The sequence below is a fragment of the Colius striatus genome, chromosome 1, assembly GCF_028858725.1.
Source record: "Colius striatus isolate bColStr4 chromosome 1, bColStr4.1.hap1, whole genome shotgun sequence".
NCBI classification, from domain to species: Eukaryota; Metazoa; Chordata; class Aves; order Coliiformes; family Coliidae; genus Colius; species Colius striatus.
The window spans coordinates 116,817,307-116,836,869 of NC_084759.1; the positions used below are offsets into that span (position 1 = coordinate 116,817,307).

Here is a 19,563-nt window from a genome sequence, read left to right on the forward strand (position 1 = left end):
GTTTCTTAAGAGTTCCAGGACAGTGGGCACACCCAAATGCAGCTGAGAAGTACAGACCACAAAATGCTTGCTGGAATAGATGATGCCACTGAGTGGAATCTTTTGAGGGGAAAGCTGCCTCAGGGTTTGGCTTAATTTAACCATGATTTATTTTTCCTCCATAAAGAACATAGCTAGCTCATTCCAGAGAAGATAAAAGAACATTAGAGGATAAAAAGGGATGAGGAGGAGGGCCGAACATGAATAAAAAGGTAAGGTTGGGTTGTAGGAAACTGGTGCTTAGCTAGTGCAAGAGAACCTTTTCTCTCTCCTCTCATTTTTGTATTTTGAAGTCTCCTTTAGCCTTATTGCTTGATCATTTTTGCTGCTGGAAAACTAAAAGCCTGGTAAGTAAATTCTGGATAGTTGGAGTGGCTTTTTGTTTTTAATTATTATTCCAAAGAGACTAGAACCTGGTTCTATTGCAGGTTCTTATCTTTTTCATTAGTAGTACCACTGTTGTTTCCTTGCAAGAAATAAAACCCACAACAGCAAAACTATGACACACGAGGCTGGTCTTAAGTCTTAAAGCCACCTTTCATCAGTTTTGTCAGTCTCTTCAGCAAGAGCCATGAAGTCAGGAGTGAATCCTGGGCAGCTGGTGGGAGTGGGCCTTTGCTAGCTATAATGCAGTTACACAGCAATCCTCGTGCCCGTCTTCTGGAAGACTTAATCAGGACAACAAGTTTTCTAACCCTTTCGGCTGACTCCCCTCAGCCTTTCCAGGTGCAGAATTAATGCCCGTTCAGGCACGGCGGTAAGGAAGCAGCAGCTAGAGCAAAAGTGAGGTGATACATGGACTGCTTTAACAAGACAGTAGCCTGCATCACCTCAGCAATACACAAGAGTTGCTATAAGGGGAACTGGATATATATTCCAGGTAAGACACATGAACCAACACCTTTTAAGAGATTCTTCTATAGTAATAGGTCTGTCTGTCAGCTTCTTGCATTGTCCTTAAGTATAACAGAGTAGAGTTTCTCTTAGCGTACAGTAATGGTATGTACTGTACCGTATGGTATTTTAAGCTAGAAATTGGACATTCAAGGAACTTTAAGGCACATAAAACTAAGACCACAAAAGCACGGGAAGAATCAAGCTTCTAGATGATCAGCTAATTTACTGAAAAAATCCTAATACTAAAGCTGATGTGAAAAGATTGCCAGAGATATCACATCTCCACGTTCTGCAGGATTTCCAATGTCTCATCTCCCACGTTCTACAGAAGAGCCCTAAAAGGTAACTACAACATTGTGGTGCATAAAAAGCCATGGTAGCTACTACTGTGCTGACCTGATTTCACCTCCATCTTTATCCTATCTATAAAATAGTTTGATGTACTAAAGTGTGAGGAGATAGAAAGTTGTATTTGAATGAGTTTTAGAATTACAACACCAAGGTTTCTTTTCAATTGGCACATTTAGCAGTAGACTCTGGAGCAGCTAGTGAGGGAATCCTTCTGAAGATGAAAACAGCAGCCATTGTATCAACTGAACATTCCCTGTTCACCCAGCTTCACTTTTTCATCTCTATGCCGTAGAGATCACAACGCTTCTGGCTTAAAATAGGTATTTGTTGACGTATTTCTGCAAGTTTCTTCAAATCTGCAGGGGGAGGAGAAAGAGCTATCAGAATAGAAGTCAAAAAGGAAAGCTCCCAACTGGCTCTGAGGTCAGGGAGGGAGAAGAGCAGCATTCATGGAGCTCTGTACAGCACTGCAAGTGGGCAGCTGTGGCTGGAGGAAGCCTCAACTTTGCTCTTTCCTAAGGTGGCAGCTTCCTCATTAGTAAGGAAACTAAAAGACTATAGTCATGTGCTGCTTGTTCTTGCTTTAATCTAACAAAGACAGAGAAAAGATGAGAACAGTGCAGCATGTGTACCTGCATTTACAAGCCCATAGGCAAAACACTTTGTCTCCTTAGTCTCATGACCTATACTCGGGAAACAGACCCAAGACTTCATCCTTACCTATATCTGTGTATATAACTGTTTCCTCAGGTCCAGCTTTGGCTATGACTTCACCCCTGCAAAATCAAGCACATTTGTTTGCGGCATTAGCACGGAGGTCTCCACACATCAGTCCACTTGCTGCTGTTTGTACAAAAGGGCATTCCTACCCTTGGTATCTACAGCTGTAAAGACAGGGCTGTCCTAAAAATACCACCATAACTCATAACTCTGGCACGACAAAAACAGCTTTGAGGCTTTCTCTGTGGCACATTTTACGCACCATGTACATACTTAACACAAGCTGGTTTTCAGAGATCAGGAATCACAGTAAGAGCAGCTCCTGAGATCCAGTGCACGTGAGCATGCACTATACATACCTCAAGGGGAAAGAAATAACTTCACCAGGGTTAACCAAATATGGCAAAGCCTGACGCATTCTCCTTTCAGATCCTAGTGGCTTTTAATAGGAGTAAACTTTTACTCTGCATGAGCTAATGAGCATCATTTATCATGTCTCCCACTAGGTGTTCAGTCACTGCTTTCATCATATAAAGTTAATAGCTCAGGATGTAGATAAAGCTTTTCCTATTTTACAGTCACCTCGAAGAGAACTATCAATGGATTTATTTGGAAGAAAAATAACTGCCCCAAGATTTGGTCACTTTTACCTCCTGTGCCCCTGTATGACTTCAGAGTCTGTCTCTTATCTAGCTGAAGCCATTCTTCTTGTTCTTTCTTATTGTCAAAGCAGTGTTGCTTTTTGAAGAAATGAAATAGTTTTGTATAAGCTGTTTAAGATGGTTCAGTTCTGCACAGAGAATTACCATAACAAATAGTATATACTGGACTGAACTTAAGGGACAAGTTGAAAAGGTCAGCAGCTTAACTAATGCTAAATACTAGATACTAACTATCTTCTTTGCTACCCAAAAGAATACATCCTATTAAAATAATTTTCGTTTCTTGTTTTTCAGTCAGTTGTAAGGGGAATTTTGAAAATATAGGCTTAAGTAAGGTGTTTTTTACCAAGAACTTAGGACATTTTTAAGAGAAGATGAAAATGTGGGACTGAAATGCGATGGACAAGTAAAATCTCTTTCAAGAAAAACAAGAGAAGGTGGGTTTAGTTCTTTTCTGAACTCACCAGGGATTTACTACAGTGCTGTGTCCCCAGGCGACATAGGATGCTTTCTCATCTCTAGCAGGTGATACAGCAGCTACATAGACTTGATTATCAACAGCTCTGTGTTCACAGAAAGATAAGGGAAGGAGGGGAAAAGCGAGTACAATTTACTTTTATATCACCAACTAATTAAGCAGACAAGAAAGAATTCACTCTGAAGGGCAAGCTATATATCCTCCTAAGGACTAGCTTAAACTGTAAATCACGTGAAGGTCAGAGAAAGTAAAGCCTGAAAAGAGAAGTCTCTAGCACCTGCTCCAGACTTAGTAAGTAGAACAAATTACATGTTTGTTCCCATCTAGCAAAGTTGATTGAAGCTCACCAAATGTATAAGTGACATCGCATTCAGGAATCTCTTGGTCTATTTCTGCCTGTAATTAGAGCAGTTCTCAACTGGTTCTTCTGTCTAGAAGCTTGTGTGTGAAGGGTGCTTACAGAGCCCTGGGGAAGAGGTTCCTGAAATGCCATAACTGCAGAGGGACTGTCAGGAGTGAAGGATAAGCATTTCCTGCATCTCTCCTTGATGGTAGAATCATTTTGATGTCCCATGCAAGGCTTGAGGAATGGTGCAATTGCAATAGCAGCAGCACCACTTCTGATGCATAGTGTTATTTGGAAGGCAAGATTTGGAAGGCACATGCTAAAACTCCCTCTGGTACACGAGGATAAGCTGTGAACTTTGTTCTTACCGTCCCCTTTGTAGCAGTTCCCAATGAGCTGGTCCTGTGGTCAGGTTAAAAGCCCCTGGATATATCAGCAGCTGGCAACCTTTGTTGAAAGAAAAATAAAACCCATGTATCATTAAGAGGAAGATGGTTTACTCTAGAGTGGCCCTTCACATTGAGACTCAAGCCCAGGCTTCTTCCCGTACTTCCTGACCTCTGCTCAAAATGGAACCAAACAAAGCCCATCCCTGCATGACATGAGCCATCACTTATGTCAGGCAAAGCCCTGTGATATGTTATCAAGTGTGGGAATATTCCCCATCTCCATCACTCCATCAGCAGAGACGTATCAGGAAATGATTGTCACTTTTCTCAAGGAGAACAGACAGTAGTCTGGGCCACAAAATGCATTTTATGTTACAGGGTGAGGATAAGAGTGTCTGATCACAGACTGCCCAGTATGCACCACCTTGAAACAGTCCAATGTAGTTCAAGCCTTAGGGCTACCCATGCACCACCATTAGGTGACTCAGTCTCACCTTTCTGTCCGTAGATCTGAGCCATCTCAGCAAATCTCATATCATAGCAGATGCCCAGGCCCACTTTACAGTAGGCTGTTCTCAAAACACAAGAGACAATGGTCATATTGTTATCATGAGTGCACAAAAATAATCACAAGACTAGATGTAGCCACCGGGCCAGCTGTAAGTTTCTATGTCTCAAAGTAACAAGAGGAGCTATATTTAAATGCGTGTCTTTATCTGTAACAAGCGTTCACTATTTCTAGGGGTGAAGAATTCATGCTTCATAACAAGGGGAAGGCTGTGAGGAGGAGTCTTATCTACCCTTTAAAAACAGCCATTTCCACAAAATCATGGAAAAAAAATCAGGTCGATCCTCTCTGATTTAGCTGCAGGTTTTTCAATTATTTTCAAGGAAAGAAAGTGCTCCCTGCTCTTCATGGACCAGAGATACCACAGCCACGTCCTTCCTTACAGCACGTGCGCTGCCAGGAGGGAAAGGTGACCCCAGGAGATGACTCTCCAGAAAGCTCGGTAAAGCGAACATGTTGGTTTTTTGAACACTGACAGGATGGGGAGAAGTTGTCTTGCTTTGTCCAGTGTACTTCATTCAAGACCATTAGAATGGGATTTAGAGTTAATTGTCTCCTTTACATCACTCACATGAAACAATGTCCCAGTGCAGCTGCTTGCCACATGTATTCTTTTCCAAGCCATGTTTTATAAGAACCATTTAAAGAGGTAGCCACTATTTAGAAACACAGTAATTTCTCTGTAACAAATCAAGAGGACACTATTTACTATGGGAAGTGCCATGATGTATTCTTCAGCCCTTTGAACTCTTCTGACCTTCAGCAATCACATTGCCTTTAAAAGTGACCCACGCACTTGGAACAAACTTAAACTATGTTTTCCATGTTTGTCAGATGCCTAATATAAATCTAAAGGTCCATTGCTGGGGAGGAGGAGGGAGAAGAGAACTCCAGAATGACTGTAGTGTTACTGTGGTAGAGCTCCTTAAAGAAGGGGCTTGTCTTATACTCACGAGTATCAAACATGGACAAACTATTCCCTGGACTCAGTGTTTCAGACTCTTTGAACTGTATCTTCCCAGGGATATTAATGTCGAACAAATGAACCTGTAATTACAGTATGATGAATAACCATTAACAACCATTTCTCTGCCTCAGATTTGACTATTAGGCACGTTTTCTTAGCGTTTTCTAGACAACTCTTTGTCAAAATCCCAACTAAACATTGCTTAATTGTGGGATCTCCTAAAGATGACTTAAAACAGTTTTCTTCTTTACAGAAATGCAGATGTTTAAAGTTATCTTTTGAAAAATCAAAAACCCAAAACTGCCCATTTTAATAATTCCCGTGACTCAAATGATACACATATTGAACGTTTACACTGCTTACCAATTAACCTGTCCTTCTCCCATGCCATAATAGAGGGTAGCTAATAATAGCTATAAAAAAATCACAGAATCATAGAATTCTTACAGTTGGAAAACACATTTAAGATCATCGAGTCCAACCAGTCACCTCAAACTGTGAAGCCCGTCACTTAACTAAACCTCAGCACTTTATCTATGTGTCTTTTGAGTATCTCCAAGGATGGTGACTTCACCATCTCCCTGGGCAGCCCATTCCAATGTTTAATAACCCTTTCAGTGAAAAAGTTCTTCCTAATGTCCATCTAAACCTCCCTTTGCGCAACTTGAGCCTGTTTCCTCATGTTCTATCACTTATAACTGCAGAGAAAAGACCGAACCCCACCTCACTACAACTGCCCTCCAGTAGTTGTAGAAAGTGATCACGTCTCCTCTCAGCCTCCTCTTCTCCAGGTGAAACAACTCCAGCTCTCTCAGCTGTTCCTCATCAGACTTGTTCTCCAGACCCCTCCTCAACTTTGTTGCCCATCTCTGGACACGCTCCAGCATCTCAATGTCCTTCTTGTGGCAAGTGGCCCAGAACTGGACACGGTAATTGAGGTGTGGCCTCACCAGCTCCGAGTACAGGGGGAAAATCACTTCCCTGGTCCTGTTTGCCACACTATTTCTGATACAAGCCAGGATGCCATTGGCCTTCTTGGCCACCTGGGCACACTGCTGGCTCATATTCAGCCAACTGTCAATTAACAACCCTAGGTCCTTTTCCACAAGACAGCTCTCAAGCCACTCTGCTCCAAGCCTCCTCAGCTCAAGAGGGACAGGGAACTGCTGGAGAGAGTCCAGCACAGGGGACTGGAACATCTTCTTTATTAGGAAAGGCTGTGGGAACTGCGGCTGTTCATCCTAGAGAAGAGGAGACTGAGGGGGGATCTCATTAATATTTACAAGTATTTGAAAGGTGCATGTCAAGAGGATGGGGCAACACTTTTTTCTGTAGTGTCCAGTGACAGGACTAGAGGTAATGGACAAAAGCTGGGACACAGTAAGTTCCACTTAAGGAAAAGCTCCTTTCCTGTAAGGGTGAGGGAGCCTTGGCACAGGCTGCCCAGGGAGGGTGTGGAGTCTCCTTCTCTGGAGCATTTCAAAACCTGTCTGGAGTTCCTGTGTGACCTGATGTAGGTGAACCTTCTTTGGCAGGGGGGTTGGACTAAATGATCTTTAGAGGTTCTTTCCAACCCCTACATTCTGTGATTCTGTGATCTTGATCTAATGAGTAATTTTGCAAAAGAAAGGATACATATAGAATGTCTTGAATTTGTCAGTATGATTTTAAACTATATTAAAGTAGGTGGTATTTTCCTCTGTAAGATTTGAGTCTCATTTCTACAAAACTTGTACAGAAAATACCTTCACACCAAGTCATAAAGTTTCCACAAGTTGAGCTATGCAGATGCCTCAGCCCCTGCAGATGGTCCCTATCCTTCCCTTTCAATGGAAGACTCTGTTTCTGACTAGAGGTTCCTAATAATACAACTGTTTTTATAAGACTATTTATTCATATTTGCACACTACAAGCCTGCATTCATTCTACAAACAACTGCTGGGCTTGCAGGCTGCTGTGGTATGACAGACTGAAGGCAAAGCAGTACTTTAGGAAGTGATCAATAGTGTAGCTAAGCACTGAATCAGTTAAAAGAAGAAATTAATACCTACACCCAAGAGGTGTTCCACTCACCACCTCATTTGTTCCAAGTAACCTTGCATTCTTTTTTTTTTATTTTTCCGTTGACAGAAACGAGCTGTTGTTCACTTAAGGAATACCAGTATGCACAGTCAGATGAACAAAATCCATCCGCTATGATTATGCATAGCAGGCAGTTTCTCAGGAGGCACAAAGCAGCATCCAGGCAGAGGGCAACAAAGCATCTCCCACAGGCAGGCGATACAGCCTAACCACTGAACCTGGACTGCCGGTGTCTGCACTAATCGTACAATCAGCACACAAAATGTGTGAAGAATGGTACTTATGATGACAGAAAGACTCAATCCACTGGGAATCTGAGGGAAAATTCTGATTCCACTTAAGTGATGACATATTTCAGACCTCGACCAAGGTACACGGAGGGGTTGGATCAGGATTTACTCTGTACCACAGTTTTCCCAGCATCTGGGAAAAGCCAATCATGCCTTCTGCATTTTTGTCATCCTTATACAGGACAAATTTATGACCATCTTTTAAAGGGGTGTTTACATGCCCTGAATAAAAATTACTGGTAATCTCACTGATAGTATACATCTTACTATTAATGCATGATCCTACTAATTCATGTTACCTTTAGGCACAAATGAAATTGTTTGTACAATAATACTCTGACATCTTACCTTCCTATGCTTTGCCAACAGAACACCATCAGGCCCAAAGACAGTACATGTATTATATAGCTTTCCACCATCCTCTTCTGGAATAGATCCTTTGTAAAAGCAAGAACAAAGATTTCCCCCACTGAATTAGTGAGATTTTTAATCTGATGGCATTAATAGACATTGCTCATTTTCCCCTCAATGAGAAGGTCACCAAGAGTGAACTACCTCCAATGAGATATATGCTGCACTCCTTTGCAACTTCTGAGAGCTTTTCTGTTGATTCTCCAGGGATCTTTTCTGCATACTCCTTAAAGTATTGGGTTCCATATGGAGAATTAAAGCATTCCTAGAATTAGAGGGGAAAGAAGAAAAAAAAAAAAAGTTAAAATGCAGTAACACCACTACAAAGAGACGTACTTGACCTTTCAAACCCCTCTCTATCAATGTTCTCATGCAATCTTTAGCTACAGGAGTTTAGTTCACAGAAGGTCTGTAAGCAAATGAGAAAATATAGGGAAGCTGGGAAGACCTTAACAATTAGTGAAAATGCATGGGGTGGCTTGGTGTGCCAAACAGAACACAGTTTAGGAGTATCATGCAAGCTGCAAGTAACAAGGCTAGTATATTTTTCAGTCTAAACTTAGCAAGATCACAAGGGATGTTCTCAACAGAAAAATGAACCAAGTTCTACCTAGCTCACTGGACAAGTTACAAGCTAAAGGAATGGTCTCTTTAGCTTGTGAAATGCTTGTGCTTGTCTGCAGCCCATGATTTCATTTTTAAAAGGTCCTATTGCAAAAGCATGCATTTCTCAAAATTACTGATTTTTTTGCTCAAACAATCCTTTAAATCCTATATCCTCACACCTGAATAGTATCTTCTGCCCTAGGTGCAAGTTATTTGCTATCCCTCAGAGCCAGGCCTGTAAACTTTAGACAATAAAATTAACAGAGCCATTTAGACGCCTGAACTAGGTGGCTAGTGATATCCAGAACTTGCACTCTGCATTATGTTTCCCAGCTCTGTGAAAATGTATGACACCCCCTCAACACTTTTTTGTTCTCTGAAGGAGTACAGACGAAGGCCACAGGCTATCAAACAGTACCAGCAGCTACCCTTCAGCAAGTGATTCCAGTCGAAGCATCTGCCTCAATTGTTACCTTTGCTCACAGGAAGCTGTAAAAAGACTCCCCCTCCCCTAACCAAAGATAATAAAGGTGTGAATAACACAATATACATTTATGCCTTAACTGCTCCAGCAAACTTCTTAAGGACTGTAGTAAAGTCTACTGAAATGGAGTAACCAAACCAAAACTGGACGAATGTTTTTTCCCACATAGACACTGGACCTGCTCGTGCCAGCAAATCCACAGCAGGATCTGTAGACGGAAGAGGCAGGACAGAGAGTTTCTGCAGGCTGTCAAATGAGCTTCCCAGGCTTTTGAAAGCTGGACTGAACTTCGGGGAAAGGAAAACAATGCCAACTGCTTCCACCTTCATCTTGCCACTTGCAGTGTCTAGGCACGGCTTCCAGAGAGCTGGCAGAGCTCTGCTCACGCTTGAGCAGCAGCACACAGGGCTGTTCCCAAGTTGACCCTGCAGCAAGACTGCACAGATCACTCTGCTCTCCAAAAGTGGTAAGAATACAGTGTCAGATCTTTGAATTGCTTTCTGTCAATTTCTAGATTCAAATGGTTTTGGGTTTATATCCATAAACATTACAAATTGGTCTTCTCTGGTTCACAAATGAAAAAAGTTTAATGCGTAAAGGCATACAACAGAAAAACTGCCACATCTGCAGAGGTGTAGATTATATACTCAGTGCAAATTACTTCTGTTCTTTGCATTCATGCCCATATCCTAGTGCCAGCACAAAATTTACCCCCCAAAGTCTGTGAAAAACCTTGCCCTTGTTTGAAAACTTTAACTCTAAAAACAGAAATTATCACTGGCAAAGTCAGTGTCTCAGCTAAACAGGTCTGTGAAACTCAGTGTTTGTAGTCATGACAAAATTAGCAAATCATTGATAATCTCAGTGCAGGAGGCCCAACCAGAATAACCAAAGGTCATATTTGCAACACAAGACCTGTGTTAGCACAGAGGAGCTGGCAAGGTTGTTTAATTTTCACCTGCAACAGCAAGAGGAAAAATATTCTGTGTGTAAAACATTCAGACCAAAAGTTCACCCAGAGAAGAACTTTGTACTCCTGAGTCAGATACTGCAGGGCACAGGAGTAACACTTGTACCCCCTGGAAGAGAGGAAGGAAGCTCAAAGCTGCACTAGGAAGGTTACCTCATTGCCAGCACACTCATCTGCGTGATAAATGAAATCCAAAAGTAAATCAGAAATGATCACTGCTTTTAAGTGGCTATTATTTTCCCACATAGGAAAGTCACAAGAGAAAAGCGTTGCAATCATAATTCAGCCACAAATGACCTGCTGGAAACATCTAAAGTCTCTTTTGTTTCTCATGTACTACCTAATCTGGAATGATTATGGCAAAAGAGAGTCACCGTATACCTATTTTCTTTCATCTCCATAACAACATTCTTTAGCTGAAAATCACCTTTTCCTACATTTTTAGCATGGAAGGCTTCTGCAAAGATTCAACCCACAAGGTCACTTCCATGAATTCAGCACATTCAGTCATGGAATTGCCTGGGACTGTAACCACAAAAAAGACAACCTGCCTTTTTTTTTTTCCCCTTCCTCATCATGTTCTTGTTTTCCCTCCTTTTAATCATGCTGCTAGACACAAACCCTGTTTCTCACCTACTTTGGAGCGTCACACATCATCTAAGCTATTCATAGAGAAATGGGAATATATAACACGTGGCTAACACTAGAAAGAGATCTCCAAGGGTTTGAGGTATAGGTGCTACGTAGACAATGATCTTTACTCACAGGTAGAGCCACAACTTTTGCTCCTTTAGCTGATGCTTCTCTCACAAGTCTACAGGCTCGTTGGAGGTTATCTGATTTCAGAGCAGATACCTGGAGCTGAATAAGAGCCAGGCGGAAATCTATTGCCAGGAAATAAAGAAATTATTCAGCAGAATTCCTGTAGGAAAAAAAAGTCTTCAAAATTTGAATTGACTAACAAGCATTTAACAACAGATATTTGCTTATATATTAATATATACACAAATCACTTCCAATTCATTTTGTGGTCTGTCTTGACTCTGCAAAGACTCTCAACACAGGGAGAACATCCAAATCCAGGCTCGCTAAAGGGAACCACACAGCCCGACCAGGGCTCAGCTGAGAGACCGTGGCATCTGCGTGCCAGTAGCGTTCAGCCCAGGCAGTACTCAGCCCGAGTTCCCATGCAAGGTACCATGTAACAGAAAGGAAGATCGCTAGGCACCTAGACCTGTTCCTTCCTTCCCAGGCTGCCATATGGCTTGTGAGCCTATCTTCTTCTTGTGCCTGTTACTTGATGAGCACTGCATGTCCTAAAATGGTAATAAAAAACTAAATGATTGGATAATCTAAAAAGCACCAGACAGATATGGGAACAGGTGGCTTTTATCCCTCCAATCATACCTGGCCTGGGAAATGGCTACATAAAACAATAAAGATAACACTTTTCCTGTTCACTTACTTGCAGTTTGATTCCTAGCCAAGAAACAGCTGCAAGTGTTATCAACACTGCTTCTAGTGTGGCTAGGCAGGATTTATACTTGCAAGCTCTTAAGCACACCAGTGGAGAACATCGAGTTTTGAGCACCTGCTTTGGACTTCCATGGATCTCTCAGTACCTTAGGCTGTAGGAAAACACACCCTACAGCACCGAGATGCAGGGCAACCGGTTTCTACCAGTCTGCAGCAAAGTGAGAGTGCCCAGGGCAACTCCTGCTAGTACTGGCGTTATTTCACACCCCTTCCAAGGCTCAGAGGCAGCACTCAGGGCTGAGGCCTTCCCAGTCCACAGTATGACTGAGAACACCGGGGGAAAGTGGCAGCGGGCAGCCCACGGCCCGTCTCCACGGAGGGAACACGGTAAGGGCCCGGTGGAGACATGGAGGGACTTGCAGTGGCTGCGGGCGGCCCCTGGGGCCACGGGGAAGGCGGTGACTCTGCGGGAAGGCCCGGGGCGAGCGGGGAAATCGGCGCTACGCAGCGGCCCCTCTGGTCGGCTGAGGCCCGCAGAGGCAGGCCAGAGCTCCGCCTGAGCGCTTGGTTCAAGCTCCCGTCAGCTCTTCCCCCCGCGTGCCAGAGAGAGAAGCTCCCCAGAAGGAGGGAGGGGAGTGCGAGGAGAGACCGGGGAGGAAGCCAGGGCTCCTCCGCGCTCACCGCCACTCACTGGCCATGGCTCCGCACGCCGCCCGCATTCCCCGCGGCCGCGGCCCCGGCTCCTCCCTCACGCCGGCGCGGGGCAGCCAGACACCGCGCGAGACCGCGAGGGCCGCTGGGAAATGTAGTCCCGGCCCCGCGCCGCGGCCCCAGCAGCGCCGCTCCGCCACGTCCCTGCTGAGGCGTTGCTTTAAAAACGCCTCGCAGGCTGCTTTGATGTAGTCTGAGGCGCTGCTCGATCCGATTTCACAGCATTTCCCTGATACAGCTCCTGGGAGCCGCGCAGCCGGCGTTCGGGCATGAGCTGAGCCTGTGTAAGCCCAGGGAAAGGCAGGGCGCTGGGAACGCTCCTCCTGTGCAACTCAGCACCTCCCAAACACACAGCCCTGCACCTAAACGTCATGTTCCTTCACTGACACCACATTTTCCCAGCCCTATGCCAGCAGTAGCAGCCCTGTATTTGTTAAGGCCTCTCTCTCCTCCAAAAGATCTGTACTAGTTTACGGGTTCATTCACCTGGTGTATCTTTTACTGTGAACAGCATTATCTAGCTAGTATGTTAACTGCCATGCTGTTTTTATTACTGAACACAACGTGTTCCCCTTTAATCATCACAGAACACTGCTGCCTCATATATATTTTACAACCTTGGGCTTTTTAAAGGCATGTTTGTACAACTGTTGAAAATGCATGGCAACAGAAGCAGCTAAAGAGAAAACAGGTAACCCAGGGTGACCAACACCTTACACGTTCAATTTCAGGTAGCATGCAAAGAGATGAAGGATGGAAAGTGCAACCATATAATGCACAACCACCACTGTTTGCAGAAGTTACAAACCTTCAACAGATGAACTGTTCAATCTGCTTTTTGGAGCAGTAAAGGGAACATCTCATCCCAATCTGACCAAGCCAAAGGATGTCAGAATGGACAACTGCAGATGAGGAGGGGATACAGCTGCTCTTTGGCAGGCTTCCCTTCTTTCTAAATGAGCTCATGGTAGTAGAAACAGCATATAAAAGTTTTGGGTTTGTTTTGTTTTATTTTTTAAGAGCACATTTTGCTGGATTCCAGGTGCAAAATCAGCCATTGCCTGAGTTCAGATGTGGTTAAGGGCAGGGCACAAAATAACAAAATGAGCAATGAAGCCGTATTGTCCCTTCAACATGAAAAAACAGAGTAAAAATCCAGCGTCTCCCATAGTTTAGAAAGATAGACACAGTCTATTTTTCAAGTTTCAAAACAAAAAATATCTGAAAGCAATATACACCCACACTATTACTCTCCTTCCCAAAACAGGGAAGCTTTTCAGCCATTCAGTGGACTTAGTCTGTATTGAAGAAAGGTCATTTGACAGAATCAAAAGTTTCGAAACTGCAGCTAGAATGCACTTGGAAGGAAAAACTACAAACCCTGCTGAGATTCACATTAAGGCCTAACACAGACTAAGCTGGAAGAGCAGCAAGTAATCTTTATGGGAGAAGGCAATGTAAATAAAAATCACATCTCCACCATCAGAGATGTTTGGTGGGTGATATATGTAAAACTTTGTATAAACTCTCACACAGATCAGAATCCTTTAAAAGGACTTGTGAGACAACAGAAGAGCCATCAGTCAACACAGAAACACTGACCCTGACTATGAAGTAAAATAGTAAGAGCTTTCATTTGGCAGGAAATCTTAGGCTGAGAAGTTTTTTCCTGCTACAGATCTCATTTTTGTTACCAAAATAATGAAATTTGCAGGGAAAATAATGAAAATTGCAGCAACACAGTAGCTATCAGCTCATATTCAACCATATCCACAGCAGTGCATGCAAAATAAAACAAGAGCCTGCAAATATCTGGCAAATAATAATCTAAAAATAAAATCTCTAAAGATGAGAGAGACAGGAAGAGCATACTGACTATTTTGATCTTTCATTTCAAAAGTTGTCACTCTAGTACTACAACTTGCTTAGCAGTACAACAAACTACAGATACGTAGACTGTGAGGCAAAAGTAGCCCTTAAATTGTGGGTAGAAACACATAAAACACCACTGAAATGACTCATGGTTGGGACTGAACTTTGTAAGATGAGGAGTGTGTTAGTAACTTGCATATTGCCTTAAAAATGACAAATAAATAGCTTCTTAATGGCATGGATTACACATATCTACACAGAATAGATTTAAGAACTGGTTAACTGTAGCTTTACAGTAGAGCCAAAGGATCTGCATTTTTTTGTCCTCATAGAGAAGCACACCTAGTACCCACTTTCCATATTTGATACCCAAAACCACCTGTTTAACAGCTGTTATTATCACAATCGACACCCCTCACCATGACTAGGAGAAATGCATTGCATTAATTTGTCAATATTTTCATAATACAAATACATAATGCTGGTCAGGAACTTACACAGATTCTTCCTATAGTCTGACCATTCGTTAACTCATTTTGACCTCTCTGTGACTGCTTACAATGGCTCACTCAAAAGAATTTAATGGAATCGGTCTAAGTCTAAATTACAAAATACTTATATTAAGATGTCACTGACAGTAGCTTCCTATGATCCACAATCAACTTCTTTCACTTCAAAGATCAAATTCACTTCCATTTACAAAATACCTTTAGGAAAAACTTAATTGATTCAGCAAGTTCACGCAGTATGCAACTAAATGCTTTCTGACAAAACAAGTTATGTTCAAATTGTACTGGTTTATTTACAACTGTAGTTTATAAACAGTAACACAAACATCTTTACATGAAAAAAATCTCATTGCTGAAGTAGGCACAGAGTCAGAGACTCTTCAGGATATTTTCAGAAGGAAGTAGGAAGAGGAAAATGTAATACAACAGCTGCTGGGTAAAACTATAAATACACAACCGTTGGCCCAAGTGCAATTTCATGCAAATACCTTCAACAGTTCAAGTTCTATTGGTGTTTACTCAGATAAAAAGAAGGAAAAAAAAAAGAGAATTCGTTCCAGAATTAAGATGCCCTAGCTTGATTCCTAGTAAAATAACTTACAATTATTGTTTGTTATAAAGGTCAGTTTATTTTACCTCCTGATGACGTACCAGTTCATAGGTTTTGATTTGAAGACTTTACGCAGCAAAGCTAATCCCTGTTATCTTTACTTCACTGTTTTTGTAATTTACACATCAGTCTACAAAAATGCCACGCCCCAATGGTCGGGACATTCCTGTACTGAGCTTTTTAACCAAAAAGTCGTTCTTGGAATGAGCATGGAAAGCTGTTGATAAATAATCATGCAGCTGCCATCTCTCAAATATTAACCAATTTAGAAGATGCTAGTTAAAGGAATATAAACAAATGCTTGAATCAATGATGGCTACAGGTAATTAATATATTTATCACAGGTATCTAGCACTTAAATCTCTTCACTTGTGTGAGTTAATTTTCTTGCTGTGTATACATCTTCCATCAGCACATATTCCCTTCTGAAGATTTTTAAAGGTTTTATTATTTTAGACATTTTATTTCCGAGGTACATGGCAACTTATTTTCAACTGTCATATTCTGTCATGAAGCTTTAACTTCAATGCACACAATCACCTCTACAAGATAAACAGCCTCAACCTATGAAATATAAACTTTTGCCTAATTAGAAAAAAATCACAACCCTGTAGTAAAAGCTTGCTGTTCACAGTGCATTTTAGCTTTAAAAACACCCTTAACCACCAACTTCAACTATTTAACCTAGGAGTGGATAAGACCTTTAAAATAAGTTAATTTTACAATTTGCTTTTTTTCTCCCATTTATCTGCAGCCTAAGCTGGACGTAACTATTTTTAATGAGAAGGAACTGGTATTTCTAAGATGATCTTCTCTGCTTACACTCCCAACTTTTTTATCAGTCCTTGGCACTATCCAGTAGGAAAAAATAAAACTTCTAGACTGTAGGCAATGTAGACATTTTACTTTCAAGGAACTGTAACTTAAAAAAACATTCTGTTCTCAACTGCTTCTCTGTATCTGGCAGTGCTTCACTCCTTTAACACACAATGTAAACTCAGCTGCATAGTCTCTTGCAAAGATGCAGATTGCTCACAATAAGGCTGCATTAAAAATGAAACATCCTGACCTTTATAATAAACATTTCTTCAAATAAAAATATAAAATAAAAAAAAATTAAAATTCTGATCAAAAATTGATAATAATTTACCCTATCTTAAGCCTGCTACTCAGGCACCCCCGTCAGCAAACAGAAAGAAAAAAATATCTTAAATTAGTATTCAGTTGGGAAACAGTCAGCTTGTGTCCATTTACAGTATCTTGGTTGCTTCTTCTTTAGAAACTGTTCTCTACAAAGTCTTTAGTTATTAACTCTCCAAGGCATCCAATACTTTCATGATCTGTTGTTTTATGGCTTTGGTAGCATCACCTGCATTTGGAATCAAATACCTTAAAAAAAAGATCAGAAAAAGCCATGATTAATTCACTCTAAAACTTTTGAGTATCTATTAATTCTTGTTTTGATTTTTTGCTCTGGCACAAACTAGGGGGAAGGAGGAGGGGAAGATATTAAAATGAAAAGCTACTAAGAAAATAACATTTAATTCCTGTTTATACTACGAAACAGTTTCCTTTGTGAACATGGAACTGTTGGGGAATATTTCACAGGCCATCCTGGAAAGGAAAAGTTCTTCACTAATTGACAGCAGCATTGAACAGGTAGTTCAGTGTTTACAGACAGCACTGTCTGACGCAAGCGCCACAGTACTCATTTTTTAAAAATTTCTATAGATAGCTCAAGATCATTTATTTACTATCCATTCTCTTCTGGATCTGCTCCAGTCAACAAGGTGGTGATAAAGTACTTCAACAAGCAGCAACGTTCTCTGTAACCTTTTAAGCAATCTTTGTCTGACCAACTAATTTTTAATTCTAAGCAGCCAACAGGCATAGAACAACCTCCCTACTAAGCAAGGAAACTCATCTCCCACTTCTTGTGAATACAGAACACCCACTACATATAGTTCTTCCCAAGGAAGTGGATGAGAATATATCCAACCGATCATAGAATCACAGAATGGTAGGAGTTGGAAGGCATCTCTAAAGATCATCTAATCCAAACCCCCTGCTCAATTAGGACACACAGGAACATGTCCAGAAGGAGACTCCACACCCTTTCTGAGCAGCCTGTGCCAGGACTCCCTCACCTGAACAGGAAAGAAGTTTCCCTTTAAGTGGGACTTTTTGTGTTCCAGCTTTTGTCCATTATCCCTAGTTCTATCACTGGGCATTACAGAAAAAAGTGTTGCCCCATCCTCTTAACATGCACCTGTCAAATACTTGTAAGTATTAATGAGATCCCCCCTCAGTCTCCTCCAGGCTGAAGAGCTCCAGTTCCCACAGCCTTTCGTCATAAGGAAGATGCTCCACTCCCCTGATCATCTTGGTGGTCCTGTGCTGGACTCTCTCCAGCAGTTTCCTGTCCCTCTCGAGCTGAGGAGCCCAGAACTGGACACAGGACTTCAGATGAGGCCTCACCAGGGCAGAGCAGAGGGGAAGAAGAACTTCCCTTGACCTTCTGGCCACACTCTTCTTGATGCATCCCAGAATGCCATTGGCCTTCTTGGCCACAAGGGCACATTGCTGGCTCATGGTTAGTTTATTGTCAACCAGCACTCCAGCACTCCCAGGTCTCACTCTCTGCAGAGCTGGTCTTCAGCAGGTCAATTCCCAGCCTGCACTTTTGCATGGGGTTGTTCCTCCCCAGAAGCAATACTCTGCACTTGCCCTTGCTGACATCAGCAACTTTGTTAAAATGGTACCAACAGGCTACATCAGTGGAAAATAGCCCAATATACTCATCCCTCTGACCTCCCCCAGACTTAAGCACACAAATGCAGAGCATGGCAACAACAACTTTCAAGAACCAGACATCAGGGGTTTGAAGTCAGGCTTCTAGACTCCTTGTACAAACCACAATAAATGTCAGATGTCTCAAAAAGGACACCACAGAAGAAAGATCACTCTTCAATCTCATCCTTCACAAATCCATACTTAAGGCTGCAGATAGTTGCTCTTGCTTTCATCCCATCGCCAACAACTGTTGTTGCAGACCATGGAGTCCTTCTCCTGGGTCTTGTAATTCTCCTCATCCTGATGACAATCTTTTTTCCTAGTTTACAAGGGAATTTATCTATTCCTAAATAAAAACTGTTACTTTTTATCATGGTTTGACATGGAGCCATTTCTGGTAATGGGTATCGGGCTGTAAAGATGGCTCCTGTAAGAAGTTGAAACTCTCCCCAGCTCTGAGCCAGACCCACTTCTGGGGCTGAGCCAGTTAGGCACCTCTATGATCACTTTTTAAGAAGAAGCAGCCAGAAGAAGGGGCTTCTTCCTGTTCCTTCTTGTTCTGCCCTTCCTTCTTTCCCAGCTGGTGATGGTGGAAGGAGTTGGATGAGAGAAGCAACCATGTGGACCCCAAAGTCAGTGAGGGAAGACAGGAGGAGGTGTGCTGGAGCAGAGACTCCCCTGCATACTGTGGAGAGGACCAGTAAAACAGAGATTTATTTGCACTTTGCTGAAGACCCCACACCAGGGGCCGTGAGTGCGCCCAGAGGAGGCCGTGTCCCATGGGAGGGACCCTGTATTGGAGCTGGGGAAGAATGTGAGGAGTCATCCTCCTCTGAGAATTGAGAACTGGCAGAGACCATCTGTGAGAGACCGACCACATCCCCCATTCCTTACCCCCGAGCCATAGAGGGAGGAGAAGGTAGAGATATGGGGAGCAGTGAGCTGGACCTGGGAAGAAAGGAGGGATGGGATGCGGAGATCTTAAAGTGCTGGTTGTAATTTTCTCATCATCTTGTTCTCTTTTGCTTTTTGTTCTGCTCTGTTTCTTGCAGGTAGTAGCAGAAATTTTCCTTACTTTCCTCTCTAAGTCAAATAGTGGAGTCTGTTTTGCCCAGAACTGTAATTGGCAGCGAGCCGTCCCTGCCCTTGTCTTAATCCACAACAACCTTGCTTATCTTTTTTTTCCCTCCCATCTCACTGGGGCCTCCATTGCCCTTATGAGGGTGGGAGTGGATGGGGGGCAGTGGTCAAGAGACTGTCACGGTGCTTCGCTGCTGGTTGGGCAAAACCGCGACACTTTTGAACTCAGTTCTGGAATTTACAGCGTGCCCT

At 42.5% G+C, this 19,563-nt stretch overlaps 2 protein-coding genes across 8 annotated transcripts in view; both read right to left on the reverse strand.

Annotated features, from left to right (window-relative positions):
• Window positions 1-1,387: 1,387 nt before the first annotated feature.
• Window positions 1,388-12,482, reverse strand: NIT2 (nitrilase family member 2). Its single transcript, XM_062004225.1, has 10 exons — window positions 12,428-12,482; window positions 11,026-11,144; window positions 8,345-8,465; window positions 8,138-8,226; window positions 5,404-5,497; window positions 4,377-4,451; window positions 3,862-3,940; window positions 3,134-3,232; window positions 2,008-2,063; window positions 1,388-1,643 (listed from the first exon to the last, which is right to left on the reverse strand). The coding sequence occupies exons 1-10, from the start codon at window positions 12,453-12,455 to the stop codon at window positions 1,555-1,557; spliced, it is 849 nt and encodes a 282-aa protein (XP_061860209.1). The 5' UTR covers window positions 12,456-12,482; the 3' UTR covers window positions 1,388-1,554.
• A 2,601-nt stretch (window positions 12,483-15,083) lies between these two features.
• Window positions 15,084-19,563, reverse strand: part of TBC1D23 (TBC1 domain family member 23) — a 33,493-nt gene continuing 29,013 nt past the window's right edge. For 6 of the 7 annotated variants that reach the window (XM_062004278.1, XM_062004287.1, XM_062004268.1 and 3 more), the window contains one exon: window positions 15,084-16,827. In XM_062004278.1, the coding sequence (XP_061860262.1) occupies window positions 16,746-16,827 (82 nt within the window). In that variant the 3' untranslated portion in view covers window positions 15,084-16,745. Of the gene's footprint in view, window positions 16,828-16,847; window positions 18,917-19,563 lie in introns of those variants that run through there. The other variant, XM_062004251.1, reaches the window with a different exon arrangement.